This window comes from Chaetodon auriga, chromosome 19, assembly GCF_051107435.1.
Source record: "Chaetodon auriga isolate fChaAug3 chromosome 19, fChaAug3.hap1, whole genome shotgun sequence".
Lineage (NCBI taxonomy): Eukaryota > Metazoa > Chordata > Actinopteri > Chaetodontiformes > Chaetodontidae > Chaetodon > Chaetodon auriga.
Genome location: NC_135092.1, coordinates 17,653,998 through 17,671,264, shown reverse-complemented (window position 1 = coordinate 17,671,264; position 17,267 = coordinate 17,653,998). Strand labels below are relative to the sequence as shown.

General features: G+C 43.8%; 1 protein-coding gene across 2 annotated transcripts; it reads left to right on the top strand.

Moving 5' to 3' along the window:
- Positions 1-1,849: 1,849 nt before the first annotated feature.
- lrrc8aa (leucine rich repeat containing 8 VRAC subunit Aa) lies at positions 1,850-16,808 on the top strand. 2 transcript variants are annotated; one of them, XM_076757972.1, is made up of 4 exons: positions 1,850-2,016; positions 4,270-4,433; positions 8,274-10,398; positions 11,667-16,808. In XM_076757972.1, exons 3-4 carry the CDS (start codon positions 8,284-8,286, stop codon positions 11,940-11,942), a joined length of 2,391 nt encoding a protein of 796 aa, XP_076614087.1. In that variant the 5' UTR covers positions 1,850-2,016; positions 4,270-4,433; positions 8,274-8,283; the 3' UTR covers positions 11,943-16,808. The 2 variants fall into 2 exon arrangements, with proteins under 2 accessions (XP_076614087.1, XP_076614086.1); XM_076757971.1 differs by lacking the exon at positions 4,270-4,433.
- Positions 16,809-17,267: the final 459 nt, after the last annotated feature.

Genomic DNA, 17,267 nt, shown 5'->3' with positions numbered 1-17,267 from the left:
TTATAATAATACTATTATTGTAGTTGTCCCAACTGGTTATGGCCAAAGCAGCTGCACAAGTGAACAGCTGAGCTGGATGACAAGATTAGATTTAGATTTATCTGTCCTTTTTCAAGGAGAATAGTCTCCACCTTCTGTACAGCCTCAATAATACACGAATACATCAAAGTGGACAGAATACATCAAGCTGGACTAATAAAATGCCACCGACTACCAGCATTCTCAAACTTTACATGCACAAACACACAAACTCAGGCACATTGCAGTCTGGATGCTCTATTAAGTTCTGTTATGGCAGAGGGACAAAACTCCTGATGAACTCCACTTTCTTCTATGCCAGTGATGTGTAACAGCAACCAGATGGGAGGAGTACAAAGTGTGGGTTGAGGGGGACAATCAGCACAAATGATAAATGTAGTGAACTGGTGGTGACTGAAGGGTGTGTTGCTTAATCCTGCTCAGAGAGGTGGTGGGAACTTGTTTAGCAGAAACTGCTGTCAGTCTGAAACTGGGAGCCCTCCCAGTGCTGGCATTGCTTCTGTGGTGAGTCCACATGCACTTTTGTGTATTGCTTTGTTGTTACTGATTGTAAACTAATCGATACAACCTGATCAAGAAGGGGATGCCAGCATAAGGCTTACATGTATCACTCATGATAAACCAGGACAAAATAAACATGATCCCCATATGCTGCTGGATTAATATCACACTATATGCTATCTGATATTCTGCACAATTAATTTTTACAGGAAGTGTTCATTCCTTATTCATAAGGCCTTATTTTAAGCCAGCATTTATTATTCAGTGGGAACAGCCCTCTCTGAAAGTTTGATCAGAGGCCTATAAAATGCATCAGTTCAGAAGTGTGTATGAGATTAGAAGTTAAGTCGAGCACATTTGCTTTTTGTCATGAGGAAGACAATGATTTGAAATGTTTTGTGCATAGCTGGGGAGTTAAAGTTTGGCAATATTTCACTACACAGTCTCAGCTATCTCCATAATATATACAGGGATTTCAGATCTGTCTTTAATTATGGTTATGTCAATATAGCAAATTTAATGTGTTTAATGTCAAGTAGTTGGCCACAAGGACAGTGATGTCTCTTGTGCTCAGGCTAATAATAATGTTGACTAATCATATTGACTGTTATGAGTACTTGAGTTAATTTTTATGTTACAATATTTCTTTACTACTAATAGTTCTTACTTGATGTTATATATCTATGTGTGTATATAGATATTGGATCAGATATCTAGATAGATATACAGAGATTTAATACATGGTCACACAAACATAGTTGTACTTGTGTCCTTGTGAGGACCCTCATTGACATAATACATTCCTTGGTCCTTCACCCTCACCTTAACCATCGCAACTAAATGCTTACCTCGAACCTAAACCTAATTCTAACCTAACCAAGTCTTAACCTTCAAACAGCCCCTGGACCGGCCAAAAAAAGTCCTCTTTCCAAAACTAGGTACACACAGAGAGATTGAAAATACAACCCACAGTGATATCTGGAATTAAGTCCTTTCCCTGACTCTTTGGCTGGAGTCACTCCATGATATCGCCAACACAGACAGGTCTAATATCACTGATTAAACCAATTTATGAATATATTGTTTGCCCATAATAATTAAGCAATTATACAAAAATCTGTGCCCCATATCCCTCCTAAATTTACATCATAGAAACACAACAGGTGAGGGTCCCTTCCAGATATCCATTTTAGATCATTTTTAATAGATTTCTTATTATTGTTTTGTGTGACAGTTTATCATGTCGTGCTTTTATCTTGATAGCCGCTGAGTGTCGGTGCTTCCGCCAGTCTCGTGCAGTGGCGTCGCGAAAGCCGACGAATCCGCTCGGCTCGTGCATTCGAGTGTTTTTTCCGTCCGTGGCCGTCGTGCGGGGCCCCGGCCCGGTGTCCGACCAGCCGCAGCTGCCGAGAAACGTTTGAGAAATGTGTCACCCGTGTGCGGAGGTGGCGAGAGACACCATCTTTAATAAAACAGGTGGGTCTTTTTCTTACGTGTGTGACGAGCTAGCTGCGCGGGTCAGAGGCATTTCACTGCCGCAGTTTCCTCACCGGGCATCGGCATGAGACATCGTCTGCCCGTCGCCACTCGGCTGACTTTTGTCGAGGAGCAGCCCGCCGAATGAAAGGTCGCTCTCCGGGTTCGGTTACAAGATATTTTATCAGAGTACATTATTAATCTCAGATGAGCTGCTAATGAAATATCATCGATCACATCAGTGACGCTCCGTCCACAGTTGAAGGCCAGCGGGGTAACGCTACTCCGGTATTATGATATTTCCGATAAAACACAGAGGAAAACAATGAATTTTAATTCTAAACTATGATTTATGGCTCAATCTGTAAGTCCCGAAAAACAACAGCTCTGTTGTTTTATATGTAGTATTTCCATTGTGAATTGCTGTGTTTTTGAGTTTATAGTGAATTAATCTTCCCTCACGTTGCCTTCATTATGACATGAACATTGCAATAATTCTGAACATCCAGTGTCGCTGTAACATACACACGAGAGCTTATATGGTTGGTGTGATACGTTTATTATGTCTGTGGAAGATCTTTTATGGCATTATTGTTGTCCTGTCTGATAAGGGGCAAATCTGGCCCTCCAATATTGCCTAAACAGCAAGTCACGTTATTCAAATTACATGATCAACATGCTTTAACAAAGTGGCTTTGAATGGGCCTTGTCTTGAATGTGCATTGTGAGCATGTGTCTGTGTGTGAGTGTGACCGCACTAGTGACTTTATGAAAAGGAAAGTTGCTTTTTGTGAGCCAGAACCAGTTAGACCTGGTTAAGACTGAAATCACTGCCCTGTCTGCTCCATGTTTTGATGTCGCAAGTCTGCCATTGCCAGGGTTGGGCAGATGGGTTGAGAACAGAAGCTGTGATACTCTGTTTGTGAAACTGTTTGGAGGAACAGGAAGAAATCTCATGCTTTGGAAGAATCTGTGGCTGTCTGATATCTCCTTATCAGCTGCTGAGAATGTGATCCTGAACCCTTCCTACCTACAGTACAGACTTTATAAAATACACCTAGTCAGGATTTAGCTAAACACAGCAACAGGCAGGTGAAAAAAAATCTGAATGATGCTGCACGTTCATCTAATACATCGTATTTGTGGGAAGTCGCGACAATCGTCACATGTGTGGCATTTTAATATAATTGCCATTGGCTGATGCCTGCACTCACTTGGCGGAGATGATGGACAATCCACAGTTTTTATTTTCAAATATTTTATGTGTTCAAGTCAATAATATATTAGTGGTAAATAAATGTTAAGTGAAGTTCAGCAGCTGTGTTCACCATATGTTATTATTAAATTGTATTTATCAGATGCATAAAACACGATATAGGCATTATGTATTGGCCGCCCTCCCCTCTAAATATTGACATCTTCCATGGAAAAACCCATATTGGTCGACCACTAGTGCAAACGTTATTTATGCAGAGACCAAAATCCATAACAGAGTTTTTGGGATGCTTTCATTCACCAGATCTATACAGAGGCCAGTAATGACCTCATCAAGGTATTGACCCAAAATAGTTTCTTCGTCAACGTCAGGATCCAGAATGTCAGAAACTAGTGAAAATGCCAATTATTGGTTCTTAAAACCCAATGTGAAGTCTTCAAATGACTTGTCCAGCTAACAGTCCAAATGCAAAGACATTCAATTTACGATGATATAAAAATGGTAAATCTTCACGATTGGTGATGAAGCGGCGAAATAGTTGGAGATTAATTTTGTGTTAATCAAGTGTGTTATCTCTGTTGTGTACCCTCGCTGTCACTGGGAGATGGTCTGAAACTGGTCTGACACTGGTTGAATTTTCCCTTACATCCAGTCCAGTATGGGTTAAGCAACAACCACAACACTGGGATCTGGATTTAATGGTTCTGACAACTAAAACTGGTGAAAGAACCCTCAAATGTACCGTCCCATATTGATTACCCATCCATGCTGTATCATGGGTTGCAGTGTTGCATTAGGACAGAGAAGTCGGTAAAGGTGTGAGGCTCTCTGTAGGACTTTGAAGGTCCTGTGGGTGTTTTCATGCCCTTAGATGGGAAGTTATTTCAGGGAGAATATTTAGAGATATACCAAACACAAAATGCACATATTAATCTAATGGAATGTAATAAAAGTTCATGCCAACTATTAGCGATGGTAATGTTGGCATTCGTCTGTCTTTCCATCCATCTATTTTCTAAACCACTTATCCTCTTCAGCAAGGGGTCTGGAGCATATCCCAGCATGGTGTGGAGGAAATTCTTGTGAGCTGAAGGAGGGAGTTCCCAGGAGACTTCAGATGTCTTATGCAGAAGTATTTATTGCAGGCTTGATGCATCAAGGAGAAGTTGATGAGCAACACAGCGTCCACAAGTGAACCAAGGTAGTGCCACACCAAATCCTGAAGATGTCCCTTCTGATGGGGTGTATTAATACCCCCAATGTCACATGTTTTTCCGTTCTACTCCTTGAACTATTCCGTATTACAGATTTTCTATATCTACCTTCTACATTTGTGGTACTCTGTTGGATAGTCAAAACCAAACAATAGCTCCTACCGCACTTACGTATGCCCTGACCTCCGACCCTGTAACTGAGGACACTTTGACCTAATTCCCTATTAAATTGTGAACTTGAGCAATCCTCCTTGAATTGATCTGGTCTTTGTCTGTACAGTTTATCTAAAAGACCTTGGCTACCTCCGTAGTAAGAACAGTGGGAGAGGTTACCTATCTGCTAGAATGGTCCCTAAATATTATGTTAACGTGTCTGTCTGAGGTGTCTGGTTGTCCAACCTTGAGACCTTTGGGCTCTTAACTGTACCGAAGGCCTGTGATAGAAAATTCCTTCACACATGGATTTGGCGAGAGGTGATGTACACCCTGGACAGGTTGCCAGTCTAACAAACACAGACTTAGGGTTGGGTAATACTTGAGAAGAAGCAGATGGTACGACATGTTGTCCAAACTTGTCTTAAATCAAAAGTGTTTATACTTGCTCCAATCAGCCTCACTCAAAGCCGGACTGAAAAGCCAAGTGTTGTGGAGACGCAGTACAATTTAAATATGGGGATAACTTCGCACAATCTCTCCTGGAAGGCGTTCATAGTGTTGCGCTAGGTTGGGATTAATAATGTAAGCATGAGTAAAGAGAGCTAGAAATACCGTAGACGTTCAAATGGTGACTCACCTGTCTCACCGCACAGCTCCTCAGTGTGGGAAGTAGCTGTGCATGTTGGATTGTTGGTTTCATATAGTTGCAGAGACCCCAATCCCGACGTCAGCAAGGTGTTGGGTGGAGGGGTTTCCGATGCTATCACCTATCCAACAAGAGGTTCTGAGAAGGCATGCTGGCAGCTTAAGCTAAATGCTAACATGTTCAACATGAGAATCCCAACATTCTTGATGTTTAGTGGGTGTTAGTTTAGTGTGTTAGCATGCTAACATTTGCCAAAGTCCGACAGGAGCTGGTGGGAATGTAATTTGTTTCACAGGTGGTTTGTCAGTCTGTATTAAAGTGGTGGAGCCACATTGTCATCCCAAGAGCCATGATGCTAGCTTGGCTAAACGTGAGTTTTAAATCTACCTCACCTGCGTGTCATAAGGCCCAAAGCACATGAAGAAAAATCGCAGACTCGGCACAGGAAGGTCTCAGCTGGTTGTCACATTCGCAGCCTGGGGGTGCAGTTAGCCTGTGGTTGATTTATTTTATCATTTTTAGATTCAGTTTGTCAGCATTGGCTGTCAGTTGTGAGTGATTAATCACTGTGACATTCAGAGGGAGATTCAGTTTAAACTGCAAAGAGACGTATCAGCTGGCATTTTTTTCTCTATTGTTCTGTTTGACTGTAGCTTCAGTCGAGAGACATTGGTGTCCTTGAGGGAAATTATAGCTGGCTCTGTAATGTGTAATGCTCTCACAGCAGCCAGGTACACCTGCAGCTCCCTCAGCCCATGTGTCAGAGGCTCACTGACACAGGCTGCGACACAAAAGCAGCTCTGTTCAGGGAACAAACTCAGGAGAAATGGACCGGGGCGAGGCTGCAAACAGGAAGCTGAGCAGAGCAGAGTCTCCATATCATCTTGACCTTTTTTCATCTAGTTTTGATTAGAGCATCATATTCCTCTGGTCCTGTTTATTGTGGCAGGTGAGAGGGGTCAGATAGCTTCAGTTACTCAAAGGAGAAGACCTTAGAATAAATTCTGGAGGCTTGTTTTGGGAAGTCGGACTGGATGATGCATAGACAAGATAAGGTGCTCACAGGCTATTGTTTATTTTCCTGTGGGAGGATGATGTGAAACAAATCGTGGATGTTCTTTTAAACTAAAGATGTCAGTGACCGTGATTATGTCACGCTGTGAGCTTACTGGATCTGGAGTGAACCTCTCCAAACGCTTGAAGCTTTTTGTTTAAAGATACCACACAAATCTTTGTTATTACAGTTTACTTGGTCTTATCAGTGCCGTCATGTGGGTCTTTATCTACAGTTTGAATTAGGGAACACCCATAATTCTTCACTGTCAGCCCAAACATTTAATGTGCTGCTCTGGGTTTGGATGTGTGATTGATCTGTTGCCATAAGGCGGAGTGGAAATCGTATTGCTTTTAATGCCAAGGGAAATATCACATTTAGAGATGTTTTGGCAGGCGTAAAGCAGCAGGCCCACAGCGACTGTACTGCCATTCTGGTTTGAACTGGATCAAACAAGGCTTTTTTTGTGCCCACTTGACCAGCTATCCTCTTTCATCCTTTTCCTGTAAGTCAGAGGGGCAGGGATCCTTTTTTTTAATCAACTCCTCCCATCTCTGTGTTGAAATAAGAAGCAGAAGTGATAATGATTGAATTTATTCCATCTAACAGCTGAGTCTATGATAACGTTTTGAAATGACTTGAATATGAGAAAAACTGCTTGGATTGCTGTATTTATTGCATTACTCACATTTACTGTGTGAGGAAGTTGCCTAGTCGTGATTTGGCAGATGCACCCAAGCATAAATGGACGCCTGGGAGACGCTTTTTGGTTTGGGGCTTTAGTCGTTATGTGGTCAGCAGCCTGATCTCGCTCTGTATCGCTTCCATTTTGCAGAGACTCTTTTCAAGTCAAAGTTCAAGTTGTTGATCTTGACTTTGCCTCTGTGCTCCCACTCGTTCGTTCTGTGTGCTTTAAGAAGTGAAAACAACACGTTTGACAAAGCTCATCAGAAAAAATGCAGTGGTTCATGTTTGTGGGTTTATTTTGAGATGAAGAAACAATGACTTGTGTGAGTATATGTGCTGTGTCAGGATCTGTGGTCCTTTTCCCTCTGGCTCGCTCTGCCAGGATGCTCAGGATATCCCTGATGCACAGTAAATATCCAGCAAATATAATGACTGTGACTCTTTGTGTGCTCCCAGTCTGGTAGCCTCCACACTTGGCCTTAAACATGCTGACTGGGCTGTACGTGTGGTAACTGAAGTGGATTTGTATAGGATTTATTGACTTGCCTGAGCTCGAAAGGTCTGCTTGTGATTCTGTCACAGCTAAGTTAAACTAGGCTTCCGCTAACTCCACTGGATGAGATGGAAAAATACCAGAAAGGGGTCTGCCTCTCTGCTTTGACATGAAGTGGTGTAGTCGTGCAACATTGCTCTGTACATAAAGAGGCTGGTGATATACGAGGGTTTTGGGTGTCAATTTATCCATCATCACCTGTTAGAGCGCAAACCATGTATGACGGCTGAATGCCACAGCCCAGGTTCACTTCCAGCCTGGGCCCTTTGCTGCATGTCTTTCTCTCTCCCATGTCTTTCCTGTCTCTCTTCAGCCGTCACTATCAACTGAATAAAGCAGAAATGCCCATAAGATACTTAAAAAAGTATAGGAAAATAAATTTTGATAATTGATTAATAGCTTAATACAGTAAATTTTCAAGCCTGATCATTAAAAGAAACTAAAGTACCTGCATAAATCTTTAATTTGCTTGTTTTGTCCAGGCCGGCAATCCAAACCCAAAGATATCCAGTTTACTATCACTAAGGAGAAAAAGAAATAGAAAAACAAATTACATTTGAAGAGCCAGAATCAGAGAAATTTTGGCATCTTTGCTTGAAAATTACTCAGTTACACTGTTGAGTAATGTGCTGCTAAGATTTCGTCTAACACATAAAAGTTTCTAAAATCCAGTCTGTTATGTTTTGAACTTCACGTCAACAACTAATTCCCGGTTTTCTCTCTCTTTTCAGATAAACCATCATGATTCCCATCACAGAGCTCCGGTACTTTGCTGACACCCAGCCAGCGTACCGTATCCTGAAGCCATGGTGGGACGTTTTCACCGACTACATCTCAATCGTCATGCTGATGATTGCGGTGTTCGGTGGTACGCTGCAGGTCACGCAGGACAAGATGATCTGCCTGCCTTGCAAGTGGGTGGTCAACAAGTCGTGCGAGACCATGCCCATCCCGAATGTGAGTGCCGCCTATGCACCGGAACCCAAAGGCATTCAGTACGACCTCGACCGCCATCAGTATAACTATGTCGACGCTGTTTGCTACGAGAACAAACTGCACTGGTTTGCCAAATATTTCCCGTATCTGGTGCTACTCCACACCCTTATCTTCCTGGCCTGCAGCAACTTCTGGTTCAAGTTCCCCCGCACAAGCTCTAAGCTGGAGCACTTTGTCTCCATCCTCCTCAAGTGCTTTGACTCCCCGTGGACAACAAGAGCTTTGTCTGAGACTGTGGTGGAGGAGAGCGACCCCAAGCCTCTGGGAAAGATGAACGGCTCGATGGATAAGAAGGCCTCGTTTGTGAGCGAGGATGTTGAGGCGAGCGTGCCCATGCTCCAACGAACAAAGTCCAGGATTGAGCAAGGAATCGTAGATCGCTCTGAAACCGGGGTTTTAGATAAGAAGGAAGGGGAGCAGGCCAAGGCTCTCTTTGAGAAGGTGAAGAAGTTCAGGATTCACGTAGAGGAGGGCGATATAGTGTACCGTCTTTACATACGTCAGACCATCATCAAAGTAATCAAATTTATACTAATAATTAGCTACACAGCCTATTATGTGCAGTACATCAGGTTCAGTGTGGTGTGTTCAGTGAACATTCAGAAACTAACAGGGTACAGCATGTTCTATTGTGCTCATCCATTAGCAACTCTTTTCAAGATTCTGGCCTGTTTCTACATCAGCTTGGTGGTGGTTTATGGTCTTATCTGCATGTACACTCTCTGTTGGATGCTCAGCCGCTCCCTCAAACGATACTCCTTTGAATCAATCCGCGAGGAGAGCAGCTACAGCGACATCCCCGACCTGAAGAACGACTTTGCCTTCATGCTCCACATGATAGATCAGTATGACCCTCTCTACTCCAAGCGCTTTGCTGTGTTTCTGTCAGAGGTGAGCGAGAACAAGCTGAGGCAGCTGAACCTGAACAATGAGTGGACGTTGGAGAAGCTGAGGCAGCGCATCACCAAGAACTCCCAGGAGAAGCTGGAGCTGCATCTGTTCATGCTCAGCGGGATCCCGGACACAGTGTTTGATCTGATCGAGCTGGAGGTGCTCAAGCTGGAGCTTATCCCCGATGTCACTATCCCGCCAATCATCGCCCAGCTCTCCAACCTGAGGGAGATGTGGCTCTATCACACACCAGCTAAAATCGAGGCTCCAGCTCTTGCTTTCCTGAGAGAGAACCTGAAGTCTCTTCACATCAAGTTCACGGACATCAAGGAGATCCCACTGTGGATCTACAGCCTGAAGAACCTCAGTGAGCTGCACCTCACCGGGAACCTGAGCGCTGAGAACAATCGGTACATCGTCATCGATGGGCTTCGGGAGCTCAAAAGGCTCAAAGTGCTGCGTCTGAAAAGCAACCTGACCAAGCTGCCGCAGGTGGTGACGGACGTGGGCGTGCACCTCCAGAAGCTCTCCATCAATAACGAAGGCACCAAGCTGATGGTGCTCAACAGCCTGAAGAAAATGGTCAACCTGACCGAGCTTGAGCTCGTTCGCTGCGATCTTGAGCGCATTCCACACTCCATCTTTAGTTTGCACAACCTGCAGGAGATTGACCTGAAGGACAACAACCTGAAGACAATAGAGGAGATCATCAGCTTCCAGCACCTGCACCGGCTCGTGTGCCTGAAGCTGTGGTACAACCAGATCGCCTACATCCCCATTCAGATCGGAACGCTCACCAACCTGGAGAGGCTGTATCTGAACAGGAACAAGATAGAGAAAATCCCCAGCCAGCTTTTCTTCTGTCGCAAGCTGCGCTTCTTAGACCTGAGTCACAACAATCTGACCAGCATCCACGCTGATGTAGGCTTCCTCCAGAACCTGCAGTACTTCGCTGTGACCGCAAACAGGGTGAGAGGCAAAATTTCCCTTAAATTTGTCCAAACCATGTTTTGATTTTAGTGAAAACTTGTCTCATTTCCCATGTTCTAAAAAAGGTGGTCCGTCTCCACCCCTCTAGTTTTCTTTATCACGTGTGAATAAGATAAGCTCAAAGGCCAGATAAAGTTTACAAAGGTCAGCACTTATAAATGCTGAGATGCTCATAGACAGGTTGGGAGTTATGGCTTTAAAGATAACTGCACGACTGTGGCTTTGGCAGTATTATCAATAAACTCTTCACTGCCAATTGAGTTTTCTCCTTCTGTCGGGCCACTAAGTAGAGATAATGAGGGATTTCGAAGTTTAGTCACATTTATGGTGTTACAACACAATTGTTCACATTATGATTCTTCGATCCAGCTCACTTCATCTGGAGGGCTTCAGTTAGGATGTTGTTTGTTTCAGTCGCAAAGGGTTAATGCTGTGCTAAATCCTGCTGTTTTAGTCACGGCTGGGTTAGTCCATTAGGCTTTGGGTGAAATGTTGTTTATTCGATTTGCGATGTATGACTTTCATTTTGTTCGCCATGCGAGAAATTAGAAAAACGGCATTCTCCTGAAAAGCTATTTTTCACTCAGATGTGTACAGGATCATGTGTTTTCAGTAAAGGCTACTCTTACTGCTGTTTTACTGTGTTTGCTTGTGCTCTGAAATAGGTTCCAGCAGGTTTGCGTGCAGCCAAAAATAGCTCCGTTAGATGGGACCCTTCTGGTGTCTCTTGTGTTTTTAAGGCCACTCTTATCTAAATCCTCTTAACAGTGTCACATATTATTAATTCAAATGAGCTGTGTAACTGTGTCCGTGTAGGTAGATTCAGATGTTGTGTTTAGACAAACCTGGTTAATGGAACATAACCACACAAAGGGTATAAGAGCACATGACTAGTTGTTGGTTTTAAAGGATTTCTTGACACCTGTGAAGCCATTTTTCCTGCGTTCATGGAATTTTCCAGTCTATGAAATTTGTACGTGGTCTGACGGCAAATTTTGATTTCCCTTTAATCTTGTTTTTTTTATGTGTTTCCTGCACTGAGGTCTGAGTTGTGTTATGCTTTTTTAAAGTTTGATAATATCTGAAATAAACGGGAACTAGAGCCGAACTTTTCTCTAGTCACTGCAGTGAGGCAGATGTGAGCAAAGGGCTCAAGGCATATGGATTAAAAACTGAACAGCTCAGCTGTTCTCATCACTGTTAACTTACACCCCTCATTATTCTTCATCTTATCCTCTCCACTGCAGATCGAGACTTTGCCCCCAGAGCTGTTCAAGTGCAAGAAGCTGCGTACGCTGAATCTGGGTAACAACTGCCTGCAGACGCTGCCGTCACGCTTCGGAGAACTCACCGGCTTGACCCAGCTGGAGCTGAGAGGGAACCGTCTTGAGTGTCTCCCAGTGGAGCTCAGTGAGTGTCGGCTGCTGAAGAGGAGCGGACTGGTGGTGGAGGAGGACCTGTTCAACACGCTGCCTTCAGAGGTCAAAGAGCAGCTTTGGAGGGCCGATAAGGAGCAAGCTTGAGCCAAACCTCAGCAGAGAGCTGCAGAGCAGAGAAGGATGATTGGAGGAGTAAATGAGCCGTGGTTTTGTTTATGAAGGCAGGCCAACCTTGAGGAGTTTGAAGCAGCGTTGGCCACGCGGCCTCGGAAAGGTCGTGTCTTGTTTGGTTGGTGCTTGTGGCTTCCCTGGCAGGACCTGCAAAAGCACAGATGTTGTGCAAATTTCAAGACCACCAAGAATGTCTTTTTGGAAATCACTAGTTTCATGGTCGCCAAGGAAAACTTTTATGGACAAGCTGAGTGATGAAAGGTTCTGCAGTAATGTGGATTTTCTGTACTGTCATCCTGAATATAAAGCTGCAGGGATGCAAGCAGGTGATGTTGAATATGCATGCCACAGTAGGACCTTGCTAAAGCAAACCTGTTTATTACAGAGAACCAAAAAAAAACAGGAAAAACTTTGCACGACTCAGCCTTGCAGTGAGCTAAATGTGCTCATGATCACTTCTTTGCTGATCATGTGATACCTGCACAAATTCAACATGCTCAAAGCAGCGTTTGCCTGGCCGTCCTTTGGCCTTGAGACTCAAAATTTTATTCCTGACATTTTTTGCAGTTGCGTTTGTGGTTGCGGTTGCGGTTGCGGTGCGGCTCAGAATACTGGCAGATGTTAGTAAATAAATTATCGTGCCACTGACAGCCAATTTGTTGAGGCATGAAGGTTTGGTCCCGCTGTTTTCTCCAGGCGCTCTGTACGCTCAACGTGCTTGGAGGCATCTTTTTACGTGAACAAAAAGACTCTGTGATGAAGATCAACAGATCATCCCACAGCTGATCTCACAGCATAGGCCTTAACTCGGAGGACTGACGAAACAGCATCAAAGAGAAGCTGTCAAATATTCAGCAGAAGCAAATGGGAACAAACTCTACAGTACAGTGTCTAAATACCCCACAGTCGTTGGTTTGCTTGGCTGTCGGGGAGCTGTGGTGGAGGGATGCGACATTCTTCTTTGTTTCGCTTCACTGAACATCATGTCTTATTTAGATAAGTGAAACAGGATTTACCTTATTTTGCATGACTGAACATCGCGCACATTACTGGTGTGTCTTATTAAGGCACAGTCCTGATTCCAGAGAAGGTGGACGCTGTGTGAAACATAAATAAATCAGAAAGTGATGATTTGATTTAATGCTTTTTGACATGCACTCCACTGAAAACAAGACAAAGACAGTATATTTAATGTTTGACCTCATCAGCTTCATTGATTTTTGTAAATATCTGCTTATTCTGAATTTGATACAGCAACACATTTCAAATAAGTTGGGACAGGAGCAACAAAAGACTGAAAAAATACCTGTTTGGATCATTCCACAGGTAAACGTTCACTGGTAACAGGTGATAGTATCATGATTGGGTATGAAAGGGGCATCCTGGGAAGACTTAGTCGTTCACAAGCGAGGATGGAGCGAGGTTCACCACTTTGTGAACACATGATCCTATGAAGGATGTTACTGCATGGGCTCAGGAACACTTCGTAAAACTGTTGTCAGTAAACACAGTTTGTTTGCAAATGGCTGAATTCTGTTTGTGTTATGTTTTACACAGCGTCCCAGCTTTTTTTGGAATCAGGGTTGTACATGAGATTGACTGTGATTGGCCTGTAGAAACAAGGTCAATAATTTATTTTGGCATCATTTGATACTTTCTAATGCTACGACACAGCGGTGTCACGGTGGCACGTGTGAAACAGGCTGTATTGTGATTCAACATGCAAGTAATGCTTGACTGAATGCCGCACAGCCGCTGAATCGTTGCTTGTTTAATGATTTATTTTAAGCTTCTTAGGGAACGTATACCCTTAGTCAAAGATCTTAAGTGACCTTTGTTCAATTGAAGGCTAACATATGTTGCTTCACTGACTGGATTGTACACCCTGTGTTTGCTGTCCCTGTGTTAAAGCTGCAGGGTCACAGACATTCGCCCCCCCCCCCCCCCCCCCCCCCCCCCCCCCAGCTGATTTCTTTGTCTTTACTGAATCAAAACATATGCAAGCTTGCACAGTGTGAATCATGCAGCAATTAGACGACCAATAAATCAAGAATCAAGGTACTTTTTTATGCTCAGTATGACTTTGAATTATGAGGCGATTGTGTGGCACCTCCAAGTGGATGAGCTCTGCAGATGTGACAGGAGAGTCTTAACCGGCTGCCAGGTACAGCCAGTCACCACAAGCAGAGCGTTCGTGTTGGTGATTCGAGTGCACAGTTGTTTGTGTGCTCGCCCTTCTATTTATCATGCGCAGTTTACTCGAGGGAAAAACCGGACATTTGTCAGCACTTTGTTTATCCGAAACGAGGACAAACAGGAAATTGCAGAGTGAAGGAAGCTGCTTTTGACCGACCTACACAAGGGAAACATTCATTCGCAGAGAGTATGCCGAATATGTGATTTCCACATCCATGGTCCAAATTAGTGCAACGTGCTTTGTCTGCTTGAAACACTTTTCTTGTTAAGACCTTGGATTTAATAGCATCATTTGGAGTAACCCTGCTATGTTTACTCCAGCCAGGCATCTCGTTGCTAATATGGCCTTATCTTTTACAAGCTGTATGCCCCGTTAATGATCACAAACATCGTGTTCACGACTTGTTTTTTTCGTGTGTTTTAAGTTGAAATGTTTAGCGTCTTTTGTTTCATACATATCAGTCATATGGTATGTGGTCTTATTGTTACCAGCTGTTACTTTTTGATTTCAGCTTTTTAAGAGATTTAAGGGAAGTTTCACTGTAATAATACAATTGCACCTTTGTTCACTGTGGATTTTGTTTTACTGGGGCCTTGGAGAATCCAGATGCCCTTCTAGGGGTCATTAGTAAAGTGCTCCATACGCAGTCCTGCTCCGAAAGAAGAGCCTCAGACATGAATGTGTTGACTCACAACCGGTTTTAAAGTTGGAAGCGAAGGTGACAGCAAAAAGAAAAAGACGAGAACGGCGCTAATCAATCTCAGCTTATGTAACATTTGTAAACAAAGATTGTTCTAAGTGGTGTGCGTTAGCTCTGGTTTGATTTTTGTGGTGCCAACTAGGAGCAAAAACATGTTTTTCACTGCTTTCTGCAGAAAGTGACCTGTTGGATGTCAAACACTAAATGCAAATAGGCGAGCAAATGAAGTACGAGCACATTAAAATGCCAAAATGTATGTCCTGTAGTGCAGCAGCAGGCTGTAGATAAAGGGACAAACCATAGGATGACTTCACTCCAAAGTAAATCTGATATGGTCGCACGGCTCATGGCGGTGGTGCAGTGCAGCTGTCAGTGCTGCTGACACTAAAAATCTCCCTCCTGCAGTGCACCACACAGTGTCAGATTAGGACGCTCAGACAAATCCTGTCAGTTATTGTGTCAAGTGCGGTTTGGCTTCAACCTGGTGGTCAGTGGTTGGATTCATCCAGTGGTTCTCAAACTTTTTTCTGTCACACAGAGGCCAACATGGCCCCACCCCCATTATCAATTTATTAACAATAACTCGGGACGCAAGTGAGTTCTGGTCTGTTTTACTCTTGAGGATGAAGAGTGCCATAGAAACCTCTCAGGGCGTCACTGGGAAGTCATTCACTCCTTGGATTTGCTAATTTTGCCATCTGGCCTCCCATTTCTGCTTTATCACGGTCAGGCTACGTCAGCAGCGTGACACATCTGCAGTCAGCCAAATATTTTGGCCAGGAATCGCCTCAGCCGTTTTTTTTCTTCTGACCTCCAGAGCCCTGACTGCGGCCTTGAAAGTCACTTCCCGTTGACTCACGAGATGAGCACATTGAACCCGCCGCCTCACTCCCTTTCCTGCATGCCAGCGTCAGCGAATGACTGAGATGAGGTCAGTCAGCCATTTGCGGCGCACAGGATGAAGTTTTCATGACTAATAAAATTCCCCTTGCGTACGTGAAATCTCTTATGCTAGCACTTTAATTAGCATCACGCTAGAAACGTCCCATCGTCACTTAAATAACCTCAATCGAAACATTTAAAAGCTTTTTCTGTGCAAATGCAAAAATGATTTTCCGTTGAATTTTTGCGTTTTCTCTCCTGAACGAGTACAAACTATCAAAAATGGTCTTATGTTTTTACTTTACGTATGCCTTAATCAGCGTGCTTTGTGTGAGGGCAGCACGGGGGCTTTTACAGCAGACTGAGTTTACTTTCTTTGGACACAGCTCCTGCCCCCCCACCCCCGCCCCCCCCTCCTCACGACTGAACAGAAACAACTCTTAACAATCTATCAAACTGTAAACGGAGGTGAGCTCACCCTCCAGTGTGGGCATTGAGTCTAACAGTGCACATCATTGTAATATTTCTGAGGTGTGTACGTTTTCAGACGGTCACGTACCATTTCAACCTGCATTATTGGAAGAAAAAAAAACTGCCATGATTGCACCGACATCTAATATCTACCTATGTATACAACTTTACTTTAAATACATGATTGTATTTACTGTATAAGAGTACTTCATCTCTGTATTCTGATGCCTGTAGATCAGGGATATCTGAAACCTGCTGGTTTTTGGTTCTTTTCGGGGGTTCACATCCATCACTTCTTGCAGCATGAGTTGGTCGATGCTGAACTTGTGTGCATTATAGCCATACGGAAAGCCGCCCCCCCCAACTACAATCATCGTCGAACATGAACTGTAAGCTGGATGGACGGACTTGTTTCAGTCAGCGCCGTCTGTATCACACGTCACAAGGCCTTTATTAGTGAATTGTTGCCAAGTGGACTGAACATTGACTTTTTAAGCGGGACGTCTGTAACAATGGACAACTGATCTTTGATTTCCTAATGTTCAGACCCTACTTTTGTACCATTCTGACACATGATAATAAACACTTAACACTAAATCCTGTGGCAGAGACTGTTAATTCCTCATCTGGTGCGTGATGGGTCTTCTTTCAGGAGAAAGTCCTGAACGCTTTGCCGAGAAATGTCTTTTAAGTCGGCTGATGGACCCCCTTGGTACTATCAGGGGTCCCAGTGAGCCTCTGACATTGAATCATGTCCTGATGTTTTTAACTACACCTGAGCTCTGAATGCTGCGATCCGTCAGAATATCTGCTGTAGAAATGTTATTGAGCGTTATTTCTCTCTCACAGGGGATATTGATGACGCTGCTCCTCCTCAGTTTCTCCTTTTCACCCGCTCAGCGTGCTCCCTCATCAGCTGAGAGGAGGACAACTTATTCTGAGGGTGCACACAATTACTCCTGTGACCCCTCATCACAGTTTGTCTGTGTCCTCGGGGCGTTTCAGCACCAGCTCAATGAACAGTGACTGTTCTCACTGTCAGGTTGTT